The sequence below is a fragment of the Colius striatus genome, chromosome 6 (genome assembly GCF_028858725.1).
Source record: "Colius striatus isolate bColStr4 chromosome 6, bColStr4.1.hap1, whole genome shotgun sequence".
Lineage (NCBI taxonomy): Eukaryota > Metazoa > Chordata > Aves > Coliiformes > Coliidae > Colius > Colius striatus.
Genome location: NC_084764.1, coordinates 22640460 through 22668210, shown reverse-complemented (window position 1 = coordinate 22668210; position 27751 = coordinate 22640460). Strand labels below are relative to the sequence as shown.

The 27751-nt window shown below is 44.1% G+C and overlaps 1 protein-coding gene across 2 annotated transcripts in view; it reads right to left on the bottom strand.

Moving 5' to 3' along the window:
- The window catches only part of PRIMA1 (proline rich membrane anchor 1), a 56277-nt gene that overhangs the window by 8913 nt on the left and 19613 nt on the right, over positions 1–27751 (bottom strand). For both annotated transcript variants that reach the window (XR_009818962.1, XM_061998668.1), the window contains exon 3: positions 13961–14090. Coding sequence is in view for 1 of the 2 variants with exons in the window: in XM_061998668.1 (XP_061854652.1) it covers positions 13961–14090 (130 nt within the window). In the remaining variant the exon portion in view is untranslated. The remainder of the gene's footprint in view (positions 1–13960; positions 14091–27751) is intronic.

Genomic DNA, 27751 nt, shown 5'->3' with positions numbered 1-27751 from the left:
GCACTACAGAAAAATGACTGGCCCCATCCTCATCATTCACTATTTGGGTATTTATAAGTGTTGATAAAGGTCTCAGTCTTCCCTTCTCCAGGCTAGACAGCCTCAGGTCTCACAGCCCTTTTTCATAACAGAGATGTTGCAATCCCCTCATCATCTTGGTAGCCCTCTGCTGCACTTTCTCCTGAAGTTCTCTGTCTTGAAGTGGGGAGCCCAGAACTGGACACAGCACTCCGGTGAGCATCCCTGCAGGCTGCCTGCCCCTCCTGCTCTGGCAGTGGTACATGTCAGCTGCTCGTGTGCTGCCAGCCCTGTGGCAAAGCAGCAGAGGGGAAGGTGCTGATCAGAGAGCTGCAATTTATGGCTAATTCAGCTTTCCCTCACACCCATTTTTTAGCTGACCAGTTTCTGGAATATATTTAAGCAAGCCATGCAGGCATGGGGGTGATTTCTGTTTTGGGGTAGTTCAAGTTACCCTGTGACAGTCAAATCCCTTTTTCTGTCTACAGAATCAAGATCTAAAATTTACTGAGTACTTCTCTCAGGGGAAAAAAAGTAATCCATATAGAACTGCTTTGCAGCCATGCATCAGCACTTAGAAGTTGCCTGAGCTCGTGCGCTCAGGCTGCAAAATGTGGTGGGCAGAATTCTTTCTGTAGAAGCACCTATCCCAGTCTGTTGCAGTTACTCTAGTTATATCTGAAGGGAGGATTTGGCCTGTTCAGATTGCAAGTAATTGCACTAGATTGCTGAACCACTCGTGAAATTTGAGAAGTGGAGTTTAGTCTTCATTTATTTTCAGCAGTGCAAAGTCAGAGTAATTCCACAGACTTTGTTGGACTTGAGGAGGATTTGTTCTGATGTTACAGAGGAAGATCTGTCCCTGGGAGACTAAATTGATGCATCACATTTCCTACTAGGCTCTCAATTAAACTAACTTCAGAATTATGCTCCTACACAAAATCAAACTTAAGGAAGAGAAGCAACTTTATTATTGGGATACTGGGCTATTAACTGGCATAATTGATAAAAGCACTTTCAGTGATCCCTCACAGTAAAACTCATTCTTTGCATTCCCTGCAATGATCTTTAAAAGCTCGTATTGACTGGAGGGATGTTACAGCTGATGTTATCCATTGGATATTCTCAATGCAGAACACATCATTGATATATTTTGATGACAAAAGGAAAAAAAAGAATGGACCTAATGTAAAAGAATGAGTTTATGTTGCCTGGCAAAAAGCCACTAAATGAAAAAAAACCCACAAAAAGCAAAAAACCGCACAGACAGACATTAAATGTATAGAATGAAAGCACCCTGCTTTGAGTAAAGCCAAAATGTAGCTGAAGGATGGTCATGGCCCTGGCCATGCCTGTCCGTCAGCGTGCTATGTGCTGGCAGTGCCTTTTGGGGATGAGCTGGGCATACTACTGTCCCCAAAGGCCTGTTGTGCCACAGAGCAGTGTAGGCAGCTAAGGTACATCCGTGGAGCTTGGTTCGTGGCACACCATGCTCTGCTAAGCAATGCAAAAAGGGCTTGGGACTGTCAGCCTAGGATATTGGTAGCACCCAGATAACAGTGATTATATGTTAACTGCATTGAATTAGGTATGATCTGCCCTAACAAGTCTGTAATTTACCTCTGTTCTAATTTCTTATAGAAGACAATAAGCAAGCTTGAACAATCCAGTCGTATGAAGAGGGGATGGGATTAGTCTCAGGGAACACCAGAAAAAGAAAAAGACATTTGAAAGGAAGAAATTGGAAGAAGCCATGGGTAAATTTAGGCTGGAGATGCAAAACAAGTTCTTTTACTCTCAGAATAATAATGATTTGAACTGGAGGAGGGAGAAGAGAGAGAGGGAAAACTACACAACCTTCAAGGATACTGATATGTCTATGAAAAACGATCCAATGTCACAATGCCCATAATACTGGGGACAAGACAAGGTAACCCAAGGGCCTTGTTCCAGTCCCATGTTACTAAAATGTCTAGGCTGCCACCTTGGAGCATCAAAGACAGAATACTGACTGCTTCAGGGAACTGAAACAACCAATTAACAATAGAAACAATTTTACTGAACTTCAAGTGTTGCCTCAGTTGCCATAGGGTTGTTTCTCAGTGATCAAGGTAATACCTGTGGTCAGAGCTGGACATGGGGTGCGTTGCTCTACCATGGCACCCAGGTCTGGGCAATGTCTGGGAACAAGTAACAGCTAATAATGAAGGTGGTACACTCTTGTACTTTGTTTTTTCCCCATTTCATGCAGATCAGAAGAGAGAAGAGAGTAGCATTCCCCGCAGCCCTCCTGTGAATATCCTTTGGACTAGCACAGGCTGGACACATTACTGCAGTAGTGGCATTATGCTGGTGTTTCACTGAAATCAAAGTCATCCAGCTTGTGTAATGCTAGATAAAAAATTAAGGCTGCCCTCAAACTGGACTGCACACACTCTCTTCAGTGCCCACGAGCTGAAAGAATATGCAGGTTTGATCCTTCCTTCCTGCACAGACCTGTGAGAGCTCTCTGTCACCTACACAAAACTGAGACGTGCACATTCTTACTAGTGCTGGCACGCAGGCAACAAACACTCAAACACCAGTGGAAGCCCAAACGCAGATCTTTCTCTTAGCCCTTTAAAATCCCCCAGCCCTTCTGGTATGGACTGAACACCTATGACTTTTCAATGCTTTCTATCTTCAAGCTACTTAACATCTATTAATTAGGAAATCTGAAGAAACATGCTTCTCAAGTGCCAAGCTGTGCCAATCCTGATCAATACCTTGCTCTTTTTTATACAGACAACACATCTAAACACACACATTGAACATGACAACTACCTGCCTGCTTCTGCTCAGTGAAGCCAGTAAAAGACTCTTTAAGTAAAAGAGTGTCCTCATAAATAAAACATTTTTGTAGAAGTTGTCCTTGCCATATATATATATATATATATATATATATATATATAGGAGAGGCAAGTGGATGAGGGAAAAGGTACAGGGGTCCCCTACCATGTCTGCAAACTGGCTGGCTGTTGGTGCCCTATGCTCCATTTGGGTGTCAGTACTGGAAAAACATGGGGTTGGTATAATACAGGGCAAAGAGAGGAGATGAGCAAGGGCTGCTCTTCACTTTTCCCTGATGAGAGATATTATGTCTCTTATCAGCCAAGTGACTGTAGATATTGCCATTGTAGGCAATGGAGTTTTCCATCCTCCAAACAAAGCTGGGTCTTCTGTACTGCTTTGTGTCCAGATTTTTTGTTGAATGTAGATAACTACCTTGATATCTGATCCCTTGCAAACAGAGGCAGCAACCTGAATGATGGGCTTGATCCATACAGAAGAACAGGCTACTGCTATTTCACAGAATCGTTTAAACAGTAGTGATTAATTTCTGTGCAGATGAACCAAAATTCTGCAGATTTTCTGTCACAGAAATGTCTTTAATAAAACAGTGTCTGCAACACCAATATATGCAAGAAGCTGAGAAAAAAATGAAAACCTGTAAAATGAACTGACCTTTGCAACTACCTAGAAAACTTTGCATCTCAGGCAATGTATCTCTGCCATCAATTACAGTAAGACTACTGATTTCCAAGCAGTTGCTTCTGATGTTCTCCACTCATAAAGAAAAGTCTGCAGAGTCAGACCTTGCTCTTTGCAGGACAAATGCAAATAGAGCACATCCATACAGAGGCAGAGCAACCAGCAAGTCCTGTACACCTTGATGTATACACAAAGATTTGGGTTTGAGCAGTTTGAGAACTAAATGGCTTTAGACACATGTAAGTGGGGTCAATTTCTGAGGAAGGATATGAGTTTAATCAGTCTCCACACTGGCTTCCCAGAGCTCAGAGCAACTGGGGGGAAGAACCAGGTTAGTCCTGCTGCTTGGGAATATTAACATCTTTCATAAGGTTCCATGCTACTGCCTGAAAAAGCAGACACCAAAGATGTCATAATTTCTCCACCTGGGATCACTTTTCATGGACTCTTTTCAAAGGTCAGAATGAGGAATTACCCTCTTCTCCCACCCTTGCCTTGCACACAGCTGCGATCAGACCCTATATGTGAGACCCTCTTAGTGCTTTGCTCTATCACCTGGCATTAGCTTGGGGAATGGATGCTGCAATGCCCATCTCCACAAACTCTCTCTGACATAGCTATTTATAGAATCATAGAACTATTTTGGTTGGAAAAGACCTTTAAGATCATCAAGACCAACTACTAACCCCACACTGCCAAGCCCATCACTAAATCACATCCCTCAGTACCTCATCTACATATCTTTTAAATATCTCCAGCACAGCCTGTGCCAGTGTCTAACAACTCTGAAAAAGCTCTTCCTACTATCTATCTAAAGCTCCCCTGGTGCAACTTGAGGTCATTTCCTCTTGTTCTATCACTTGTTACTTGGGAGAAGAGATTGACCCCCCACCTTGCTACAATCTCCTTTCACACAGTTGTAGAGAGTGATCACGTCTCCCCTCAGCCTCTTCTTCTCCAGGCTAAACAATGCCAGTTCCTTCAGCTGCTCCACATCAGACTTGTTCTGCAGACCCTTCATCGGATTCATTGCCCATCTCTGGACACACTCCAGCGCCTCAGTGTCTTTCTTGTAGTGAGGGGCCCAGAACTGAACACGTTAATCAAGGTGAGGCCTCACCAATGCTGAGTACAGGGGCACAATCACTTCCCTGGTCCTGCTCGTCACACCATTTCTGATACAAGCCAGGATTTAGCCAAAAGCTCTCAAAGATGGACCTATCAGGAGCATCATTCTCTAGCCCAGCCATACCAGAGTGGTGGCAACATGGCAGCTGACAGAGGGGACACTGGAGTCAGGGTGAGGTAAGCCTGTGGTGAGGCAGGACCACCCCAGCAGATGCCATCGTCTGTCACCACTCAAAACCATGAAGCATGATAAATATTTAGCAATGAGTATCAGAGATGGACGGTCAGACCTAGCAGAAATCAGACCTTGCAGGCACACAAGTGGCAGCACAGCTCAGGGGGCTGAAGGATGGCTACAAGTGATGGATGTGTGCCTGAGAAACAGCAGGGACCCTTGTCTGCACCCTTTTCCCTGCCCCAGGCAGTGTGGCTGCATGGCAGCAAACAGCAAGGTGGGGTGATGTGTGATGTGACCTCCCTTCAGTGCAATGGTGATCTCTGAAACCTGATGCTTTGGACAAGCATCCCTGAGCCTCCCTTTATCAATACCCACCAGCTACTCAGCTAGTGCATGGAAAATCTGAGAACTGTTTGCATACCAAGTTGTGACCAATTAGACACATTTAGGTGTGAAATTAATGCACATAAATTACAGTGGGGATTACTGTTGTGAGATGCCTCATTACCTCTGGCTGAGAGTGCCTGCACAGGATGAAGCACGTCTGAGCATCTGCCATTCCCTGAGCCCTACCTTTCTCTAGGGTCTCTGCACACAGAAGTCCAGGTTGGAGTCAGGCATCCAAATCAGGCAGCAGAAGCCAAGAATTAGAGGAGTGAAGGGTGGCACTAGACCAAGGCTACTGGCCAGAAGCATGCTGAATGGTTGGGCAAGAAGGGGGTATCTTCTGCATGGTCAAAGGTGCAATGTGGCAGTGATACCCAAAACAAAGCACTGCAGAAAGCAAGAAAGGGCAGAGACTGGGGGAATGGGACATGCACATTCTGAAAGGTGCGCTGAACAGTCCTGATCATCTTGAAAGAGGTTGAATACACGTGATGGGAGGGGGCCAACTGATACCTAGCTGTGACTCTTTTCCTTGCTTTTCCAAAATTTTGAAGTTATCTTTCAGCTGCCCTCAGTGCCATTCCCAGGTCTTACCAATGAAGATCATATTCCCTTTTGAATGACACTTCTTAGGGGTTGACCCCTTTTGCAGAGCTGAATTGGTTTGATGTCAATGAATTGCATTAAAGACACACAGATCACTCCCCATGGACCTTCTTCCCTTTGAGCGTCTCTCACTCAAACACTACTTTTTAACCCAGCTTTTCCACCAATTACCTCACTTTATCTTCTGAGTAGTTACCATTTTTTCCAAGCATCTGCTCAGAATTAATTCATTTTTTTCATTACAAACCCTTCTAACGTGTCAGGGAGAGTAGGAGAAATTAACAATCTCAATCCACTATGACCTGAGTGTCATCAGCCATGCTGTGAATATCCAGTTCAAAGCAATTAAATAACTTTAGGACACTGTTCTGTCTTCTCTTCCCACATTGCAAAGCATGTTTTGTTGCAACTAATAACAGTTTTGGACTAGATTGTTCTTGGCCTCAGTGGCTCACAGATGGTGGCCATGTGGAGGACAGTCCTTGCTCTTTGGGGGAGTGAGTGGTACAAAATGGGTTGGGGGAGAGGTGCAGGGCCATGGTCTGCTTAGTGGGACATACATTCTTGTATCATGGAACATGTTCACCACAGGCCCTAGTGCCACTTTCTGTCCTCCTTTAGAACACCTCAGTGCCTTCCCCTCACAAGAATGCCTCTCATTTTGTTAAACAAAATCAAATTTCAGAACTTGGCTCCTGCTACTGAAAAGAGACTTTGCAGCATACAGATTCCATAAACCATACGCTAATGCTGAGTACTCCAGAAAAGACCTGAGCAATGAATTTTAAGACAGCTTAAATACGACTGGTCATCTTATTGTTTCTTCCATGGAATTATTATTTGAAGGTGAACTCAGCACCTATTTAAGGAAATGCATATGTAGGCATTTCATAGAATTCTAGAATGGTAGGGGTGGAAGGGACCTTTAGAGATCATCTAGTCCAACTTCCCTGCAGAAGCAGGTTCACCTAGATCAAGTCACACAGGAACAGGTCCAGGCAGGTCTTGAAGACCTCCAGAGAAGGAGACTCCACACCCTCCCTGGGCAGCCTGTGCCAGGGCTCCCTCACCTGAACAGTGAAGTAGTCTTTTCTTATGTTTAAATGAAACTTTTTGTGTTCCAGCTTCTCTCAGGCCATGGGACACATATAAGACAGTAGCTTGACAAAGTTAGAATAGTGAGTAAAAGGTATAGGGAGCTACTTGAGAGAGTTCAGCACAGAGCAACAAAGACGATGGAAGGGAATGGAACATCTCCCTTATGATGAAAGGCTGAGGGAGCTGGGGCTCTTTAGCTTGGAGAAGAGGAGACTGAGGGGTGACCTCAGGTGCAGGTGTCAGGAGGATGGAGCCAGGCTCTTCTCAATGACGACCAGTGACAGGACAGGGGACAATGGGTACAAGCTGGAACATAAGATGTTCCAAAGAAATACAAGAAAGAATTTCTTCACTGTGAGGGTGAGGGAGCACTGGAACAGGCTGCCCAGATGGGTTGTGGAGTCTCCTTCTCTGGAGACATTCAAAACCCACCTGGATGAGTTCCTGTGTGATCTACTCTAGGTGGTCCTGCTCTGGCAGGGAGGTTGGACTAGATGATCTTTTGAGGTCCTTTCCTACCCTTAAGACTCTGTGATAAAAGTTTGCTATCATCAGACAGCTTTCTCTGCTGACATAGCAAGAGTGGTCTTTGGCAGCAAACTGTGGTACATCTGAGAGTAGATCCTACCTAAAATTCAGTAGAGCCAAGGCACAATGGGCTGTTCTTAGGTCATCTCAGACTGTATATGTGTTCTGGAGATACTAAGTACAGGCTTTTCGCATGTTGGAAAACCACCTGAAACACCTTCTGCCAGTTTGCATAGCTGGTGCATCAGCTGGCATGGAGGATGCTCAGCTTTGCTTTCCCTTTTGAGGTTTGAGAGATGCCTCCAGGATCTTAATTTTACACAGGGAGATAGGGATTTATTTTTCCCTTTTATGTAAATATCTTACTCCCCTCACAGACATTGACACATCAGTGAGCTGCTGAAATTGGATTACATACTGCAGGATCCTCTCTCCTCCATCTCAGTTGCTTATTTACCAAACAACTCTCGTTAATCCTCTTTACTGTGTTTACTTCCCACTTCCCTCCAGTCTTACTATTATTCAGGTGCCTGGAGATTTTGAAGAGAAAGCTTAAGAGACAACCACCTCCAGAGCTGATTAAAATGAATTGAGCTCCAGTGATTGTTTTTGAATCTGCACTGATTTACACATTTCTATTTACAGATGAAGATTTGTTAGAGCTGCTGCTGTAACTGTGCACTTGCTCATGTCCACAAGCCATGTAATACTGAAATGATCCATCTTCCTACAGCCTGTGCTAGTTTATGAATTGTCCTTGGACCTTCTGCTTTTACTTGGCAACAATCTTCTAGAGAAAGAATGGTAGGGTTTTTTTAGACATAGTAAAGAACTAGCTGGACGTATTCCAGATTTTGAACAAGTTATTTGTCTGCACTTGCTATATGTTACAGAAATTGTTGACTGTGAGAACATTTTTCTTGTCCATGAAATGAGCAGGAAAACCAGACTGCTCAGACAATGGGTCTGAGGCTTGGCCACTGATTACGCCTGTCCTAGAAATCTACAAACCTCACAGACTGTGATTGTTGCTGATGCTAAGTGACAACCCTTAAATTTCTTCTAATGTGCCATGGAAATGCTTCTTAAAGAGAAAATGTACCTTTTATTTTGTTACAGAGAAAATGTACCCCCCTGTCACTAAGACTGAGGAAAATAGCTCTTCTTCCACTGCCAAACTGAGGGTGCTACAACACTGTGTGCAACCCTGCTGCAGCACAACACACTATCACATGTGATGTCCTCTGGCACTTGATCGCTGCAGCCACATGCATCTATACCCAGTGTGCTGCTCATGAAGCCTTCAACACTGCAGGCTCCAGCATCACACCTCAGAAATTTAGAGGTTGCTTCCTTAAAAACCTTAGAAGAATCACCCCATATATATCTTCCCAAGAGTTTAACCTGTCTAGCATTTCTCTGAGCATTAAAGCTGCTTGTCCCATTTTGGTTTTAGTTCTCTCATGGACCAAAGAGATCCAATCCATCCATGGTAATAGAGTCCAGCATTTCTTATGACCATTTAATATCGGTAGAACCTGAGTATTTCCTTGAGACATGAAGGGATAGAGGTAGCAGGATGGTGGCTTGGTTCAAGTAGTTGTTTTACACAAAACACCAGTTCACTAGGTTGTATTTCATAGAATCATAGAATCATAGAATGGTAGGGGTTGGAAGGGACCTTTACAGATTATCTAGTCCAACCCTTCTGCAGAAGCAGGTTCACCTAGATCATGTTGCATAGGAACATGTCCAGGTGGGTCTTGAAGTCTTGAAGGAGACTCCACAACCCCTCTGGGCAGCCTGTGCCAGGGCTCCCTCACCTGAACAGTGAAATAGTTTTTTCTTATGTTTAAGTGGAACTTTTTGTGTTCCAGCTTCATCCCATTACCCCTTGTACTGTTGCTGACACCCACCCTTTAGATATTTATAAATAAGATCTCCTCTCAGTCTCCTCTCCTCCAGACTAAACAGCCCCAGTTCCCGCAGTCTTTCCTCATATGAAAGATGTTCCATTCCCCGATCATCTTGGTGGCCCTGCACTGGACTCTCTCCAGCAGTTCCCTGTCCCTCTTGAGCTGAGGAGCCCAGAACTAGACACAGGACTCTAGATGAGGCCTCACCAGGGCAGAGGAGAGGGCGAGAAGAACCTCCCTCGACCTGCTGGCCACACTCTTCTTGATGCATCCCAGGATGCCACTGGCCTTCTTGGCTACATTGCTGGCTCATGTTTAGCTTATTATCAATCAGGACTCCCAGGTCTCTCTCTGCAGAGCTGCTCTTCAGCAGTTCGACTCCCAGCCTGTACTGGTGCATGGGGTTGTTCCTTCCGAGATGCAGGACTCTGCACTTGTCCCTGTTGAACCTCATGAGGTTCCTCTCTGCCCAACCCTCAAGTGGGTCGAGATCCCGCTGAATGGCAGCACAGCCTTCTGGGGAATCAGCCAGTCCTCTCAGTATAGTGTCATCAGTCAACTTGCTGAGGGTACACTCTGTCCCCTCATCCAGGTCATTGATGAAGATGTTGAACAAGACTGGCCCCAGAACTGATCCCTGTTGAACTCCACTGGCCACAGGCCTCCAACTCGACTCTGTGCCATTGATCACCACTCTCTGGGCTCTGTCATTCAGCCAGCTCTCCATCCACTTCACTGTCCACTCATCCAACCCACACTGCCTGAGCTTTCTGATGAGGATGTTATGGGAGACAGTGTCAAAAGCCTTGCTGAAGTCAAGGTAGATGACATCCACTCATCTGGTTATGCACTCATAGAAGGCTATCAGTTTGGTCAAACAGGATTTCCCCTTGGTGAAGCCATGTTGATTCCCCCTGATCTTATCCTTCATATGCTCAGTGATAACATTCAAGATGAGTTGTTCCATCACCTTTCTGGGGATGGAGGTGAGACTGACTGGCCTGTAATTTCCTGGGTCGTCCTTCCTGCCCTTTCTGAAGACTGGAGTGACATTGTCCTTTCTCCAGTCCTCAGGTACCTCACCTGTCCTCCATGATTGTTCAAAAATGATAGAGAGAGACTTAGCAATCACATCATCCAGCTCTCTCAGGGCTCTAGGATGCATCCCATGAGGACCCATTGACTTATGAGCCTTAAGCTCGGCTAAAAAGTCTTTAACCTCTTCCTCTTCCACCCAGGGCAGTCCTCTGCTGTTCTGGCCATCCTATTATCCTTTCTGGACTACACTTCCCAAGAGCTGGCCTGTGATTTCATCACAGAAAGCCTTACTATCTAAAACTGGTGATATGTTGAAGTTTTAGCTTTCATGAATGAAAACAAACCACCCCTGCAGAAACAGGTTTTATATAGATTGAAAAAAAATACAGTGGAGTTATGGTAACTTCAGGACAATCACTCTTTCTCTTCCTGCTACAGGAAAGCAGACATGAGAGAGTTTGATTGGATCTGGCCCTTTGAAACCAATAAATGAGATTTTAACTTAAGCACCATAGGATTTTTCTTTTTCTTTCTACTTCAAATTTGATTCTTATGGAAGCGAGGGATTACTAAAACAGATCCCAGCTCTGTGCAAATAAATTTCTGCCTGCATTTTCCTATTAAAACATTTAACTCTTGCTACACCCTACAAGCAAATGACTGCTGTTATTCCACTCTTCAGCATTTCTTCAGTGGACCTGGGTGGCAGATTTGTCAGTGATGCTGCAATGACAGAGGTCTGAGTTGCAGGAGATATGCATGAATGAGGGCCTGGAAGGAGGAGTGCAGAGGAGAGCTGGTGGGATGAGGAGGTGAGAAAGGACAGGGCAGAGCATACTTATGGAGCTGAAGGCTGGGAATACACCAGATGAACTCTTGGGTTCAGCATCACTCAGGAGCACACCCCTTGCTCCTTCTCTAGCCACCCTCATCTCTCAGCAAAAATTAGAGTGACGGATTTCTGACACTAGCAAAAGCCAATACAGTTCAACAATATGTGATAATACTCCACGTCAGAGATGCTTCTTTTGTGAATCATGTTATTTCCCAGCATTTATCAATAGGTATTTTTTACAGTAGATCAAGGAACCTAACTACTGGGTAATGCTGCCAGGTACCTTAGGGGATCTTTTTAGCTGATCTGTTTAAGAAAGGACTCATTGATGAAAATAAATGCTCTAGTTACTCTGTAAAAACATGATTAATAAGATATTCTTTATAGCTGTCATTCTCCCATCCGAGCAGTTTTCAGCTTAGTGTTTCTCACCAGTGTGAATGTGAACAATAAGAGGATCACGTCAACAATGGATCTAAGAGGAATTTTCACTTTTCTCCGAGCCTAATGTCTGTTCAAATGGCTGACTTGTACATTGATATTCACATCATTGACAAATAATAGATGTCTTCATTAAGTATTGGTATTCATAGAATCAGAATGGTAGGGGTTAGAAGGGACCTTTAGAGATCATTTAGTCCAAACCCCCTGCAGAAGCAGGTTCCCCTAGATCAGGTCCCATAGGAACACGTCCAGACAGGTCTTGAAGACCTCCAAGGAAGGAGACTTCACAACCCCTCTGGGCAGCCTGTGCCAGGGCTCCGTCACTCTCACGGTGAAATAGTTTTTTCTGATATTTAAGCGGAACTTTTTGTGTTCCAGCTTCATCCCATTACCCCTTGTCCTGTTCCTAGCTACTATAGAAAAGAGGGATGTCCCAACCTCCTGACACTCACCCTTTAGATATTTATAAATGTTAATAAGATCTCCCCTCAATCTCCTCTTCTCCAGACTTTATATTATTCTTCACTGACATGAAACATGAGACTGTTATGTTAACCCTCAAAGCCTTTTCAAGGCAGCTTTAAATTTTTCTGTTTAAATTACTTTTCTGTTCCTCCCATCTACCAGCATCACACCAGATTTGAAGAGTAATCTCTTGCTAGTCACAAGTTGCCCTGGAGTATTACTGCCACCATAGATATATTTTGAAGCCTTGTCAGAGATCATTCACAATTTGGCACTAGGCAGAAAAACGTAATAGCTATTTTTGAAACTAATACAACTTTCCATATAGAATTGGACCAATCCCCTGTGAGCTGCCAATAGCTTAGGAATCACAATAAAAGACTTTGCACTGAGGTACTCCATAAGATGATTTTTTAAAAAGATGTTAGAGTGAAAGCGTTCCAACTCTTCAAAGCTAATAAGCATTCATTTTAGCTAAACTAGAATAGCAAAGATACTTAGGTAATTTTAATAAGAAATTAAATACAGACTTCCATTTTCTCATTTGAATTCTCCCTTTTTGCTGTGCTTGGATACACTACCCTTCAAACCCTGCATAAACTTTTCAGACAACTACCAAGCATGTGCAGTACTCCACCACTGTGATATCGCTGCTGAGGCTCATAGAAAGTAATAAAAAAATAGCATTTTTCATGAAAGTTATTGTATTTTCTTTATTTTTCCCCAAAACATCATGTAAAAATCACAAGGTTGAAAAACACCCATCATTTAATCCCAGCTGCAACTTGGATGTCACTTCAGTCTGTCACTAGAGTTATAGATTGTGTATTGCATTCTCTAGTGCAGGCTGAGTCACCCAGCTGTACTGTCAGTCCTGACCAAGACCCCCACAGTATAAAACTGTGACACTACGAAGCCATGACCATGGGGTGTTGTCAAAGCCATACTGAAACCAACAGAAGAGAAAAAAAACCTTCTCCCATCTGGGAAACAATTCCCACAGGCTACTTTCTTCTTTAAATCTATGCTTTGGACTTGCAGATAAAGCCTTCATACAGAAATGTTTAAGTTTTAACTTCTTCCATCAGAAATACAATATATTACTCAGGTGAAGAAATTATTCCTGCTTCCATTTTTCTGTGTAACTGAAGTCAATACTTTAAAATTATCAGAGGCCTAAGCAAGCACACCTATTGCAAAGACAGAGAGCTGAAATGGTTACTGCACATCACATTGCACATAGGCTTTAACATTAAAAGACAGATGTTTTAAACCTGAAGCAAGAATAAAATAGAAGTAGTCTTTAGATGCAAAATCACATGAATTACCCTAGGGTTTCAGTTAAAAGAGTTTGCATGAATTTGAAATGCTACTATTAGTCATGGGCCTGGGCCAAAAATCCCACACACCATGTCTACATTTTGAACACTACTAGAAATGAATAGGACAGTGTTTTCTAACTCTACACTTTGCCAAGCCAATGCTATCCACATTCCTCAGCAACCTGCAGCAATTTGACTTCAAGGATGTTTTTATTAATCTGAACATTGTGTCTCTGTCCCATTTCTAGTTTTGCTCTTCTTCATGCCTATGACTACGCATTGAACTTCGCCCTTTACATAGTCAGGTTATGATACATAGTGACGTTCCAACGCAAACACATATTGACTACAGGGTGCATCTTGCCTTTAGGCTGTATTTAAACAAAACAAGATGTCAGCCAAATCTTGGGTCAGCCTTTGTGAGGTTGCACTGCCCTAAGCACAGTAAAAGTATCTGGAGTCTTACCTTTTTATGGCTTTGTAGCAAATGATGACAACTATGAAGAGGAACACTAGTGTGGCGCAGCATACTGCAATGATAATAACCAGGCCTGGCCACCAGGTCTCTTCAGTGGGACAAAAGGTAGACTTGGGAGCTGTAAAAGGAGTGTGGAAAAACACATGAGTTCTCCCAAATGAACAGTGTATAATCAGATACGCTTCAGTCACCCATGCAAAAGCACTATGCCAGGGCCACAGACACATGCAAAGAGGCTCTTTCACATTTAAGACACTTTTTTTTTTTCTCCAAGCAATCAACTCCTTGGTTTGATACTAGATATTTCTTGTCGTGGTCCCCAGATGACTTGAGTTCTCTGTGTCAGTGCTGTCCACAACCTGGTGCTCAGCGCAAAGGAAAAAAGCTCAGCTCTGCTACCTGTGGGAAGCCTCTTCTCCCTCTGCATTTGCCATCTCCTCCTGCATCTGATTTAGTTTGAGAGAGAGAGATGGTACGCTGATAAGGGCAGACTTTCAAACCCCATTAGGGGAGCTTTATCAGGGAGCTGCAGCAGTGCCTACCAATCAGTATTGCAGCTGCTATCATTGTAACCTTGGAGGAGGAAGGGTGATTTCTTTTAAAAGAACAGGAATTTTATTACATTTATTAATTGCTTTTAGAGGACTATAGTTGACAAGCTTCTTTCCCATTACTTTGTCTTTGAATCTGAATAGTTAAGAAATGTTAACTCATGAATATATAAGCAATTATTATTACATTTTTCTTACTTGATCAAGGGCTTGAATTGTCTGTGTAGGCACCACTCAAAGCAAGCAATATTTTGCATCAGAAGGAATACTGGTGGCATTTAGTTAAGATATCAGGGCCATATTCCTTTTCCCATGCTTTGAGGGGACACATTTCCTGAAGAATGGTCAGCAACAATGCCATGAGTATCCTTGTGTTGCAGTGGAGGAAGAGACCCTTAACCCACTGTGTGCAATCACATAAACTCTGTGGGAATTTGGGTCACCTTAAATGAAGTTAAGTAGGGGAGGGAATTAAATATGGAAAAAGGTTTGGGGGTTTTTCTGAGCTTAATTATTTGATCTGATATATCCTGTGTTCTCAACTTCCTCTCTTATACACATCATGAATAGCTGCAAAAATTAAAATATGTTATCACACCTGCATCATTTATTGTGATCTGCCAACTCCTATGCCTCCTGTGTTCGAATAAGAAAAGGCATACTCATAGTCATAGGTTAATACTCATTAGGATAAATCCTGAAGTTCATGAGTACTGAAAAAAGAATTTTTTTTCCAGCTGCATGATCTACAGAAGAATTGGCATAATTCACACAGAGAAGCCTGCAGGAGGATCTTAGAAAAAGACTAGGTAAAGAATTATAAGAAGCAACCAAAACAATAAAGCCAACTGCTTGATAATCTATAGGCAATTCACCATTTGGTGATGCATGAGAGGGCTTACCTTTCTCACCTGCATCAGCCTTCAACATGTGCTATCACTAATGATCATAATTGTCTAGCAAATATTACTGCCTTCAATGTATTGTACACATATTGACTGTGAGGGTGGATTTTTTTTTCCTGTGGGAGAAAAAAAAATGCTGAAAAAGTACATGATTTGAAGAACTAGTGATTCCTGACTCTTCTTTTGACAACGTGTGCGCTCCGAACTATCTCAGCAACTGAATTCTGCTTTATTACCATGTCAGCTGCTGAAGCCAGTTTTCAGTGTGTGATGGAACTATTTATTGTGCTGTGATAAAGCTAATGTTTTTAATATTCTCTGAAAGTTTTGAATAATGATATTTTTAAAGATTCCAGAACAGAAGGCATTTCAAAGATGACAGAATGTTTGCATGAAGGAACAGCCAGTCTCAGGGCCAAATCTACCTTCCTGATGTTGTCCTGACAAACACAAAAGGTTGCAGTGAAATGAAAGGAAACACATTCATCAGCAGATGTCATGCAAAATTAGACAAGATCATAAAAAATGGGGCAAGTACAGTTCTCCTTATCTAGTCCTTGTTCTTCCTCAGAGGCAGGAAGATAGCCAGGTCAAAATAGCTGTAAAGCAAAACAAGGTGGTGAGACTTGGTTTCTCTTCAGAACAACAAATGAGACTGATGAATGGCAGAGACTGGGTATAAAGCAAGACTTGTCACATGCCTGAGCATCACACGCTCTTTGACGGTTTATCACAGTATTTTTACATGAAGACTAAACAGATATGTGTGGGACTGAATAGTGAGTATGACTCTTGACAATCTACATAAGTGACAGGAACATAAGGATTGCTGATGGGGGGGTGACCCCTAATCCAACTGTCTCAGTTCCCTTCCCCACAGGTTCTCAGAAAGAAGCATGAGAAATCACACTGGAAGCTGGTGGGTTTAAAAAATCTTTTCTATTTCTATCCGTTACTATTATAGTGCTAGATAATTTTGTTTTCCTTAGAAATGTCCACTCTTTTTTCCAAAAAGCTCATAGTCACATACTCTTTTCTGCCTTTTTCAGTATGCATTTACATAGCCCTTGTTACTGTGATGTTTCTATATCCTTAATGCATTTCTCCTTACCATTATCCTCTGAGGAAAAGCAGAGCGGATTTTAATCCCCTTCTACTGATGGGAAGCCCAAGCCTGGCCTGCCTGGATGCCTTTGTGTGCAGCTGGGAAAGTCAGCTGAGAGGGGAACTGCCCAAAGAGTCAGCAAAGTAATCAGGATGTGTCATGTCCTCAGAGAGGTTCCTCCTGGTGAGTCCCACACTGACCTCTTGATGTCTCTGTCCCCTTGGCCTGGGTCTCTGCTCCATGGGGCAGCCCAAGACTGTGAAGACTTTCTGTTCTGTCACAGACCCCAGTTTATTGCAGTGCAGAAAAAAATAGGTTGTACCTGAGAGGGGCTGAGCCTGCATATACCGTGCCCTCAACATTCAAAAATTATACTGCAGCATCCTCTTGCAACTGTGCCATTTGGCATGGAATAACAATGTATTTCTTGGGCACTGTCTGGAGGAGTGAAGACATGGGTCCCAAACCTTTCTGGTGGTTTAGCCCTGGCTGAGTCCCAGATCCACCCCCTAAACTGGACAGAGGAGAGAGAAATATGATGAGAGGTTTGTGAGCAGATATAAGGACAGGGAGATTGCTCTGCAATTAGCGTCACAGGTGAAACAGACTAAACTTGTGGAGAAAAGGTTTGATTTATTAATGAACAATCCAAACAGAGCAGGGAAAATGAGAAATAAACTCAATCTTAAAACACTTCTCCCCACTTCTCTCTCTTTCCAGGACTTTCCTTCCTTTCCCTACAGCAGTGCAGGGGATGCGGGTTGTGGTCAGTTCATTAAAGATGGACTTTGCTGCTGCTTCTTCTCAGGGGGAGGCCTCCTCACATTTCCACTGCTACAGTATGGGGTCCCTCCCCACAGGAGACAGTCCCTCAAAGACTTCTCCAGCATGGGTCCTTCCCACAGGTTACAGTTCTTCATGAGCTGCTCCAGCATGGAGTGCAGCGCTTCACAAACTGCCCCAACATGCGTCATCCACCAGGAGAACAGTCCTTCAGGAACAGACTGCTTCAGCGTGGGTCCCCCACAGGATCACAAGTCCTGACAGCAAACCTGCTCTGGCGTGAGCTCCTCTCTCCCCACAGGCTTGCAGATGCTGCCAGGAACTTGCTCCAGGGTGGGCTTCCCACAGAGTCACAGCCTCCTTCAGGCATCCACCCGCTCCAGCATGGGCTCCTCCATGGGCTTCGAGTGGATCTCAGCTCCCTGGTGGCCTCCATGGACTGCAAGGGCACAGCTGCCTCACCATGGTCCTCACCACTGGTCACAGGGGACTCTCTCTTCCTGGGCCTAAGCACCTCCTCCCCCTCCTTCTCCACTGACCTTGGTATCTGTGGAGATGTCCTCACATTCTCACTCCCCGTTGCTGCTGCAGTTTAGCAACTGCCTAGCAACTTCTTCCTCTTCTCAAATACGTTATTCACAGAAGTGTTACCTCAGTCACTAATTGGCCAGGCCTTGGTCAGCAGCAGGTCCATCATAGAACTGACTGGCCTTGGCACTACCAGCTACAGGGGAAGCTTCTGGCTGCTCTTTTGTTTAAAGAAGCCACCTCTGTAGCCCCTCGCTACCAAAACCTGGCCACACAGAACAACTATAATCCCTCTCTAAGGAGATAGTGACATTATAATAAAAAAAAACTGTACAGAGGCATTTCACACTACTTGTAAGAGTGACAATATCCAGTTGTTTCATTGGCTAACAAGACCTTGAACAAAATGCAGGAAAATACTTCAATTCTCATGGTTGCCTCCCTCTTTGCATCACCTCTTTGAAATCCATTATAAACCCCTCAAAGGTGTATGGTTTCAGAACAAAAATGTGCCCTTTTTCATATATAGAAATAAGCCACATACTGCAGTCATTTGCAGTGGTGTATTTGGGGAGTGGAGAACAACACTGCACACAGGAAGTGCCTTTGTCACCACCACAGGGCTACTGAGAGCTAAAGGCTGGCTAGCCTGGCCATGGTGTTTGCTCCCTTGGCACCCATCACCTGTCTCGTGTGAGCGGCTTCAGCTGCTCAGTGTGATTGCCTCCTGATTTGACTCTTTCCTGGCTTTTCACTGGTCTCAAAATCAGATGAATGGAGAAAGTTATTTTCACCATTCAAAACAATTTGAGGAAAATGTGATTTTTCTCCTAAGCATTTCTGCACATTGAACACACCATGGAATCACAGAATCATAGAATGGTAGGGGTTGGAAGGGACATTTACAGATTATCTAGTCCAACTCCCCTGCAGAAGCAGGTCCACTTAGATCAGGTCCCACAGGAACATGTCCAGGCAGGTCTTGAAGACCTCCAGAGGAGACGACTTCACAACCCCCCTGGGCAGCCTGTGCCAGTGCTCCATCCCCTTCACAGTAAAATAGTTTTTTCTTATATTTAAAGGGAAGTTGTTATGTTCCAGCTTCATCCCATTACCCCTTGTCCTGCAGCTACATACATTACAAAAATGTGATGTCCCAACTTCCTGACATCCACCATTTATATACTTATAAATGAGATCCCCCTGCAGTCTCCTCCAGACTAAACAGCCCCAGTTCCTGCAGCCTTTCCTGATAAGGAAGATGCTCCAGTCCCTTGATCATCTTGGTGGCCATGTGCTGGACTCTCTCCAGAAGTTCCCTGTCCCTCTTGAGCTGGGGAGCCTAGAACTGGACACAGTACCATCAAGTTGAAAGTGGTAGGAAAGTGATGTCATTTTAAAGAAGATAATCAGGGCAAGTTAAGCAGTCAGAGCCTGCTATCCTGACAGAAATCCCACCAAAATAATCATGCTCTCATACAATTAGTAAAACGTTAAAATAAAGAATTGATTCTAAACAGCATAGGTTTAGGAAAACGTGTTTTGTCAAATTAACTAGATATCTTCTGAGGAAGTTATTGGTTTGATAAACGGATGTATTAGTGCAAGTGTGAAAACTTTACACTTTGGTATGAGATTCTATTTAAGTCCACATCATGTTGGGGGTTATGAAACTATAAAGCTACACAATGAGTGCGGCACAAATAAATTGAGTTAAAAGTCAGAGATCTGGTTATGTCTTGAAATCTAACTGTAACTGGAAAGTCACTTCTGGGAGAAAGGTTTTTTTAACAGTGACTCACCACTTCCCCCCCAAAATAGGGTGACGGATGATGGTAGAGTTTGTAATTGGCTCAAGAATGTACTGCATTACAAGCAGAGACTGAGTATATTTAGGTTAGAAATGGGTAATTATTAGTATTAAGGGTAATTATCTGTCTATCTGCTCTGGTGGAGCATTTCACTGAAAAATTTAGTTTAAAGTAGACTTTTAATTTTTCCTAAAAGAAGTCTAAATTCAACTAAAGAGATTAGACACAGGATAAGAATTAAGTAAATAAAGAAGATGCTCTGTCTCCAGAAAGTCGACATGAGCACAATGCTTTTTTTCCTCTTGTCCTTAAAATGTATGAAATACAAATATTAGTTAGGTTTAATCTTAAGAGGGCCAATACCTTCTCCAATTCCCAACATTTCAGACCTACAGTGAGTGGCTGGATGCAACTTACTGAAAACAAACTAATAATAATGTATTTTTAGAGCAAAGGTATCTTACAAACTATTTCAACACCACAGAAATCTTAGACACTTGCTTTCTTTGACTAAATTTGTTTTGAAGGCTCAGCATAAAGACTCAGCTCCAGATCTAATGTTAGCAGTATCTGTATACACATAGCTTTAGCCAGAAATGTGCATACCAGGAAAGATTAGCTCAGCTGCAGAGAGCTTCCCTCAATGTCCAGGCACAAAAATAGAGGTTGTGTCCCTGGAAGAGAAGTTTCTGTAAAATTACAAGGAAGTCTCTGCTTTCTGTTTAGCCAGTCTCATAGTGGGTCACTCTCAAAATTGCCCCCAGCTACCAAAACGAAAAAAAATGTTATGAAGTGGTTTTAATCTTCTGGATTAAGTATTAAATTGTTTTGTGTATGTTACAAAAGCAAAACACACTTCATACAATCATAGAATTGTAGGGGTTGGAAGGGACCTTTAGAAATCATTTAGTCCAACCCCCCTGCAGAAGCAGGTTCACCTAGATCAGGTCGCATAGGAACATGTCCAGGTAGGTCTTGAAGACCTCCAAGGAAGGAGACTCCACAACCCCTCTGGGCAGCCTGTGCCAGGGCTCCCTCACTCTCATGGTGAAATAGTTTTTTCTTATGTTTAAGTGGAACTTTTTGTGTTCCAGCTTCATCCCATCACCCCTTGTCCTGTTACTATCTACTATAGAAAAGAGGGATGGCCCAACTTCTTGACAGCCACCATTTAGATATTTATAAATGTTAATAAGATCTCCCCTCAATCTCCTCTTCTCCAGACTAAACAGCCCCAGTTCCCTGGGGTAAAGATGTTCTATACCCCTGATCATCTTCGTGGCCCTGCACTGGACTCTCTCCAGCACTTCCCTGTGCCTCTTGAGCTGAGGACCCCAGAACTGGACACAGGACTCCAGATGAGGCCTCACCAGGGCAGAGGAGAGGGGGAGAAGAACCTCCCTCGACCTGCTGGCCACACTCTTCTTGATGCATCCCAGGATGCCACTGGCCTTCTTGGCCACAAGGGCACATTGCTGGCTCATATTTAGTTTATTATCATTCAGGACTCCCAGGTCTCTCTCTGCAGAGCTGCTCATCAGCAGCACTTGTACTGCCTGCAACAGAATTACAGAAGCAGGACTTGTAATGCTTGGATACACCCTCAGATTACCTTTAGTGGTCACGGCTGTACTTGATAAAGCTCAGAATTTGGAATTCTGGTCTTCTCATCATTTTTTTTATTAGAGTTATTACTTTCCATGGAAATATGGGTTGTAGGCTAATCACTCTTGGCATGGAAATGCTGGAATACTTGAAAGCAACACCACCAAGTCTGTCAGGAGAGAGTAAGTGCTCCCTGATGGAGGTTATGCTGGGCTGAACTGATGTCTCTGCACAACCCTCAGCAGCGATGCTGAGGCATGGAGCCTGAATCAGGGCATCCCTTCCCATCAACGCTTGTCCATCAGCCAGCCCAACAGAGCTGAAAAAAAAATAAGCAAACAAAACAGAACTGAATAAAACAAAACAAATCCAAACCAAACACAAGGCTGAGATGGAAAATAGCTAAGGGAGGCAGTGACCCATGCTCCCTAGTGCAATCCTGAATGAGGTCTGAGTATGTCAATCCGCTTACAGGTTCAGTCCCAAGCAGCTGGCGAGTGTGAACTGATGTGGTATGGAAAGGTGACAGTGACCCCCTCATCCCCACCTCTCCACAACAGTAACCTCATGCCTGAAAAAGGAAGAGTGCTTTCATGATAAATAAATTGATTATTGCTTTCCTCCTGCTTCTTTGTTTTGCTTTCATTGCTCTTGCAGAAAGGTCAAGAGTGCTGGCATATTCATCCTTATGTGACATCTGCCTTTTTTGAATATTGTATACTCACAACAAGCTAAGCCTAGCCATTTCTATGCCTGCAGCACAATTCTTGTTATTTGGCTGCCTGAATCGGCCATGCACTTTTAATTAGCATGCTAGGAAGTGAGACTGGATTTTATCTTGAAGGTAGGCTCCTATTTTAAGGGTCTTGGGTGTTTTGTCAGTCTTAGTTGGAACTTGAAAGTAACTGGAGATGCAGGCAATGTGTTCCTAGCAACCTCTATGTATGTCACATATTTTAGAGACCTGTTGATTTGCTGGCCAAGGAAGAGTTTGGGGTTCTAGTCTCATCTTCACTTTTATTTGCCTTATTACTTTGATATATTTATATAATTTGCATATTGGCATCTCCACTTGCAAGACAGAAAGGCAGCACAGGTTCTTACAGCCATTTTAACACTGGGATGCAGGAACAAGCTCAGAAAATGTGGAAAAGTTTGGAAGTGGTATCAGATATCAAAGTATATGAAAAGACTAGGTGCAACTGCTTCTGCAGGGAGGTTGGACTAGATGATCTCTAAAGGTCCCTTCCAACCCCTACCATTCTATGATTCTATGATTCCATGACTCCCACGACACTACATGACTAGTTAAATATGGAGAGGGAGTTTGAAACTGTTGCAGTTTGGCTCTTTTTGTCCAACCTCCTGTAGAATATAGGAGTTCAATGAGTCCCCTGATAATGTGAAACAACTTGGGTTCTGAGAGGAGAAATCCTACAGAGGAATACACATACAGCCACCAAGGCTCAGACACTTCTTGATAAGCATTGTTCTGTGTATAAGGTGAGAAACAAGGAGATGCCCTATTACATGCCCACATCTTTTTTGAGAAAGCCAATTTCAGGGCTGAGTCTGAGATCTCTTGTCTACTTTCATATAAAGCCCTCCCTCCCTCCCAGCAGTGTTAATTCACCCCAAAGTGAGTGTTGTTTAACTTAATGCTGATTAACTTAATTACACATCAGAAGTCTTAGGCAGCTAATAAAAAAGGGGTAAGAAGTGATGTAAACTAGCAGAAGTTCACCCAGCCATATGATTGGTGACACTTAAGGACCTTGTCCTAGCAGTGGCATTGACAGCCCTTATAAGCCTTGCTCCAAATTTAGCTGAAGGTCAGGAGCTCAGTCCCCAGAGCCCTGGAGGCTGTGGACTCTCCACATGCAGGTTTTGTTACCCAACCTGGGGTAATGGGGAGTGGTCTGTGAGTCAGTGTCATCTAAAGTGTCCCCTCTTTGCTATATTTGGTCACATAGGAATTGCTGCAGATGTGTTTGGATAATCCATGTGATGAGAACATGTTGTGTGTAGCTAACACTGAGAGACAGCAGCACCAGAAAAACACATTCTCCAAAAGAGCTTTTAATGAAGTTTGTGGTACTGCTAGATCTTGATGCAAATATAGATCTTCAGCTGTTATTCTAAAAGGCATTTCAGGCAAAGCACGTGTCCCCTTTGAACCATGTCCATAGATAGTCTTGGATTTAGGGCAGGATTGGATTTTCCTGGAGCATTAGGGAAGAGGAGGCTGACCAGGAGATGGGGGATGATAGTGCCTCCTCCCAGGGCAGAAAGCCATGTCTATGTCTGCCATGCAGCAGCTCCTCCACTCACCCCGGCCACACAGCTACCCTGATGCTCAGGCCCTGTCAGCAGGTGCAAGGACACAATACATATGTACAATCCATGTATGTACATATACGCATACACATACACTCATATATACAAAGACTTACATATTTAATGTATATATATAAAAGGGTATGTTTATGCATCGATACAAATGAACCTGCTGCCAATAGGGGTTTTTTAAATGTGCTTGCATTCTGAGTGGCTCTGCAGGATTAATTATGAAGTGTTGGTGACAGAATATCTATAAATCCCTTTTTTTCTTTCTCCCTTTTCCCTGCACTGTGAATCCGTACATTGGCTGAACACATAAAGGCAAAACATTCACATTTGGGGCATCCCTGTAGGTGTGTGAAATGATTCATTTTGAAAATACAGGATATGAATATATGAATGGATACCCTTTGCTGACTCCTTGGCAGGTCCAAAAGTCACCTCATGAACCTCTCCTCACAGTTGTTGCCTGCAGACAGCATACATTGCCATGATTGAACTGCTGAAGGGGAGATGTAAGAGCATATCACATCAAACTCCAAATGCAAGGCTGGTATCAACAAGTCTGGGTCCAATCCAATAAAACACAAGCCTCAGAGGCTGGCTCAGTCCCCCTCCCCAGCGGGCCAGCCGCAGCCTTGGAGACAGCCTGCAAGAGACCATAACCCTCCTTTGCACTGCCTCCAGACCACAGAGCAAAAACTGTGAGCGCACTCAAGGAGGGGAAGGTGAAGGCATTCCCAGATTTCAGCTATGGTAGATCCAAGACAGGAGGAGTCTGAGCAGGGCCGGCCTCAACCACAGGAACTGGTGATGGCACCAGATGCCATTGCCAGCAGCATGTGCACACAGTTAAATCTTGAAGACAAGATAAACTGGATATGTCCACAACTGCAATGGGGCAATTTCTCTGCCCCATGGTAAGGCATGGTAATAGCTAAATCTATTTAGTTGCTGGCTTGGAGGGCTTTGTGCACATGCTGCCTTCTCCTGGCACCTCTATTGCAGCTACAGTCTCAGCCCCTGAGAAATATGAAATAATGTAGAGGAGATACTGGGAGCAGACTGCCCTAGAGGAGGAAGACAGTGTCACATACACTGCCATACACTTGCACGTATTTTGCCAGAGGAGATGTGGGTGCTCCATCCCTTGAAGTGTTCCAGGCCAGGCTGGATGGGGCTTTGAGCAGCCTGGTCTAGTGAAAGGTGTCCCTGCCCATGGCAGGGAGGTTGGAACTAGAAGAGCTTTAAAAGTCCCTTCTGTCCCAAACCATTCTGTGATTTTATGATATTTAAATGTCTGTCATGGAGATGCTTTGGCATTGCAGCTTCTGGGCACAACGTTTAGGATGTGGTTCCCCCCACAGGAAGCAGAAATAAAGCAAGCTCCGATGGAGAGCTCCAAACACTATGGCAGTGTCAAATATAGCAAATACAATAAAATACGAGATTCCCACAGCACTGTGACTTCCTAGGGCTGTTCTGCTTAAAGTGAGGGACACACTGTTACCTCTTTAGAGAGCTGGGAGGAAAAAGGGCCCACGATGGGGAGCATAGAAAGCCACATCTATGAATAGCCATCAGTAACTTGAGGCATGAGGCCAATGCAGCAGGAACGTAAAGCAGGAATGGTTGACAGCTTCAATAACAGAGGAAGTCCACTTGCAGCAAGTTCATCTCCAGTAAATCAGAACATAATGGAAAGGATTTGGATTATCACAGATCCAAAGAGCAGTGACTCAGAAAGCTACTCTGCTGGACCTGTTCCCTGAGATCCTGACACAGAGAACATACACAGGAGGAAGATGCTACCCAGCAAGGAAAGACCAAAGAACTGCTTTAAACTGGCAATATCCTGTCCCATGACCCTCATCAGTGTATCCCCGAGATCAGTGTATCCCCAAGAGTAAAAAATCAGGTAAAGCAGGTAAGAGACTGGCATGGATGAAAAGGGAGCTTCTGAAACAACTCAAATGGAAGAAAGAAGTCCATGGAATATTGAAAAAGGGACTGGTTGCTTGGGAAAAGTATAGGCATGTTGTCAGACTATGAAGGTATGAAACAAGGAAGGCTAAAGCCCTCTTGGAATTAAATCTGGCAAGGGATGTAAAGCAAAATAAGGGCTTCTTCAATTACATTTGCAGCAAAAGGAAGACTAGGAAGAATGTGAGCCTGCTGCTGAATGAGGTGGGTGCCCTGATGACAAAGGACACAGAGAAGGCAGAGCTACTGAATACCTTCTTTGCTTCAGTCTTTACTGCTAAGGCCCTTAGGAAAGCCAGTCCCTGGAGGATAGAGAGAAAGTCTGGTGAAAGGAGGACCTTCCCTTGGTTGAAGAGGAATGTGTTAGGGCTCTACCAGGCAAGCTGAACAGCCATAAATCTATGAGTCCTGATGGGATGCACCCACAAGTGCAGAGGGAGCTGGCTGATGTTATTGCTAAGCCACTCTACATCATGCTTGGATGATTGTGGGGCATCTGAGGACTGCAGGAAGGCAAATGTCACTCCAGTCTTTAAAAAGGGCAAGGAAGATCTGGGAAACTACAGGTCGGTCAGTCTTACCATCATCCCTGGAAAGGTGATGGATCAGCTCATCCTGGATTTCATCTCTACATCATGAAGGACTATCTTGAGTTCAGCAAAGCCTTTGACACAATCTCCCATTAACATCCTCATCAGAAAGCTAGGGCAGTGTGGCTTGGATGAGTGGACAGTGAGTTGGATCGAGAGCTGGCTGAATGACAGAGCCCAGAGGGTGGTGATCAATGACACAGATTTGAGTTGGAGGCCTGTGGCCAGTGGAGTTCCACAGGGATCGGTTCTGGGGCCAGTCTTGTTCAACATCTTCATCAACCACCTGGACGAGGGGACAGAGTGTACCCTCAGCAAGTTCCCTGATGACACCAAACTGGGAGGACTGGCTGATTCCCCAGAAGGCTGTGCTGCCATTCAGCGGGATCTCGACTGGCTGGAGAGTTGGGCAGAGAGGAACCTCATGAGGTTCAACAAGGACAAGTGCAGAGTCCTGCACCTGGGAAGGAACAACCCCATGCACAGGTTGGGGTTGTGACCTGCTAGAGTGCAGCTCTGCAGAGAGAGACCTGGGAGTCCTGATTGATAATAAGCTAAACATGAGCCAGCAATGTGCCCTCGTGTCCAAGAAGGCCAATGGCATCCTGGGATGCAGCAAGAAGAGTGTGGCCAGCAGGTAGAGGGAGGTTCTTCTCTCCCTCTCCTCCCTGGTGAGGCCTTATCAGGAGTCCTGTGTCCAGTTCTGGGCTTCTCCGGCTCAAGAGAGAGAGAGAATTTCTGGAGAGAGCCCAGCAGAGGACTACAAAGATGATCAGGGGACTGGAGTCTTACAAGGAAAGGCTGCGGGATCTAGGGCTGTTTAGACTGAAGAAGAGGAGACTGAGGGGAGATCTTATCAACACTTATAAACACCTAAAGGTCAAGTGTCAAGAGGATGAGGCACAAGCTGGAAGATAGGGAGTTCTGCTAGAATGTAAGGAGGAACTTCTTTCCTGTGAGAATGACAGAGCCCTGGCACAGACTGCCCAGTGAAGTTGTGGAGTCTCCTTCTCTGGAGGTTTACAAACCCGCCTGGACACGTTCCAGAGTTGGACTGGCCGATCTCTAGAGGTCCCAATCCCTACCAGCTGCAGATTCTGTGATTCTGTGGAGTCACTAGGTTAAATAATACTGGTGGAAATCAGCTATTCCTGTAGCAGATGATACTTCTGCTTATCACATTATGTTGTAGACAAGTTTATATCATGCAGCTGCTCTGTGCATATGTTCCTACTACACTTTTAAGGGGTATATTGCAATCACTACACAGCAGGAACTTCTGCTATAATAAAAACATGTGTGGGATGATGCTGGAGAAATTCCCTCCCCCGCAGCTTTTACACTGTAGACGCTGTTATTCTATACTCTTGGTTCCCTCATCTAAGTTTTCTGCCCCTTTCTAAAAATACTTCCCTCCTGAAACAAGCAGCATGCTCAGCTTTATGCTTAGTTTTGGAGACTCAAGTTTGCAGGCAGTGGAAGAAGGGGCAGTTTTGCAGGAGTTTTCTGAAGGTCATGGGCAATAGAGGGGTTCGTGGGTCATTGCAGGAAATAGAACTGGAACTGCCAGTAGACAAA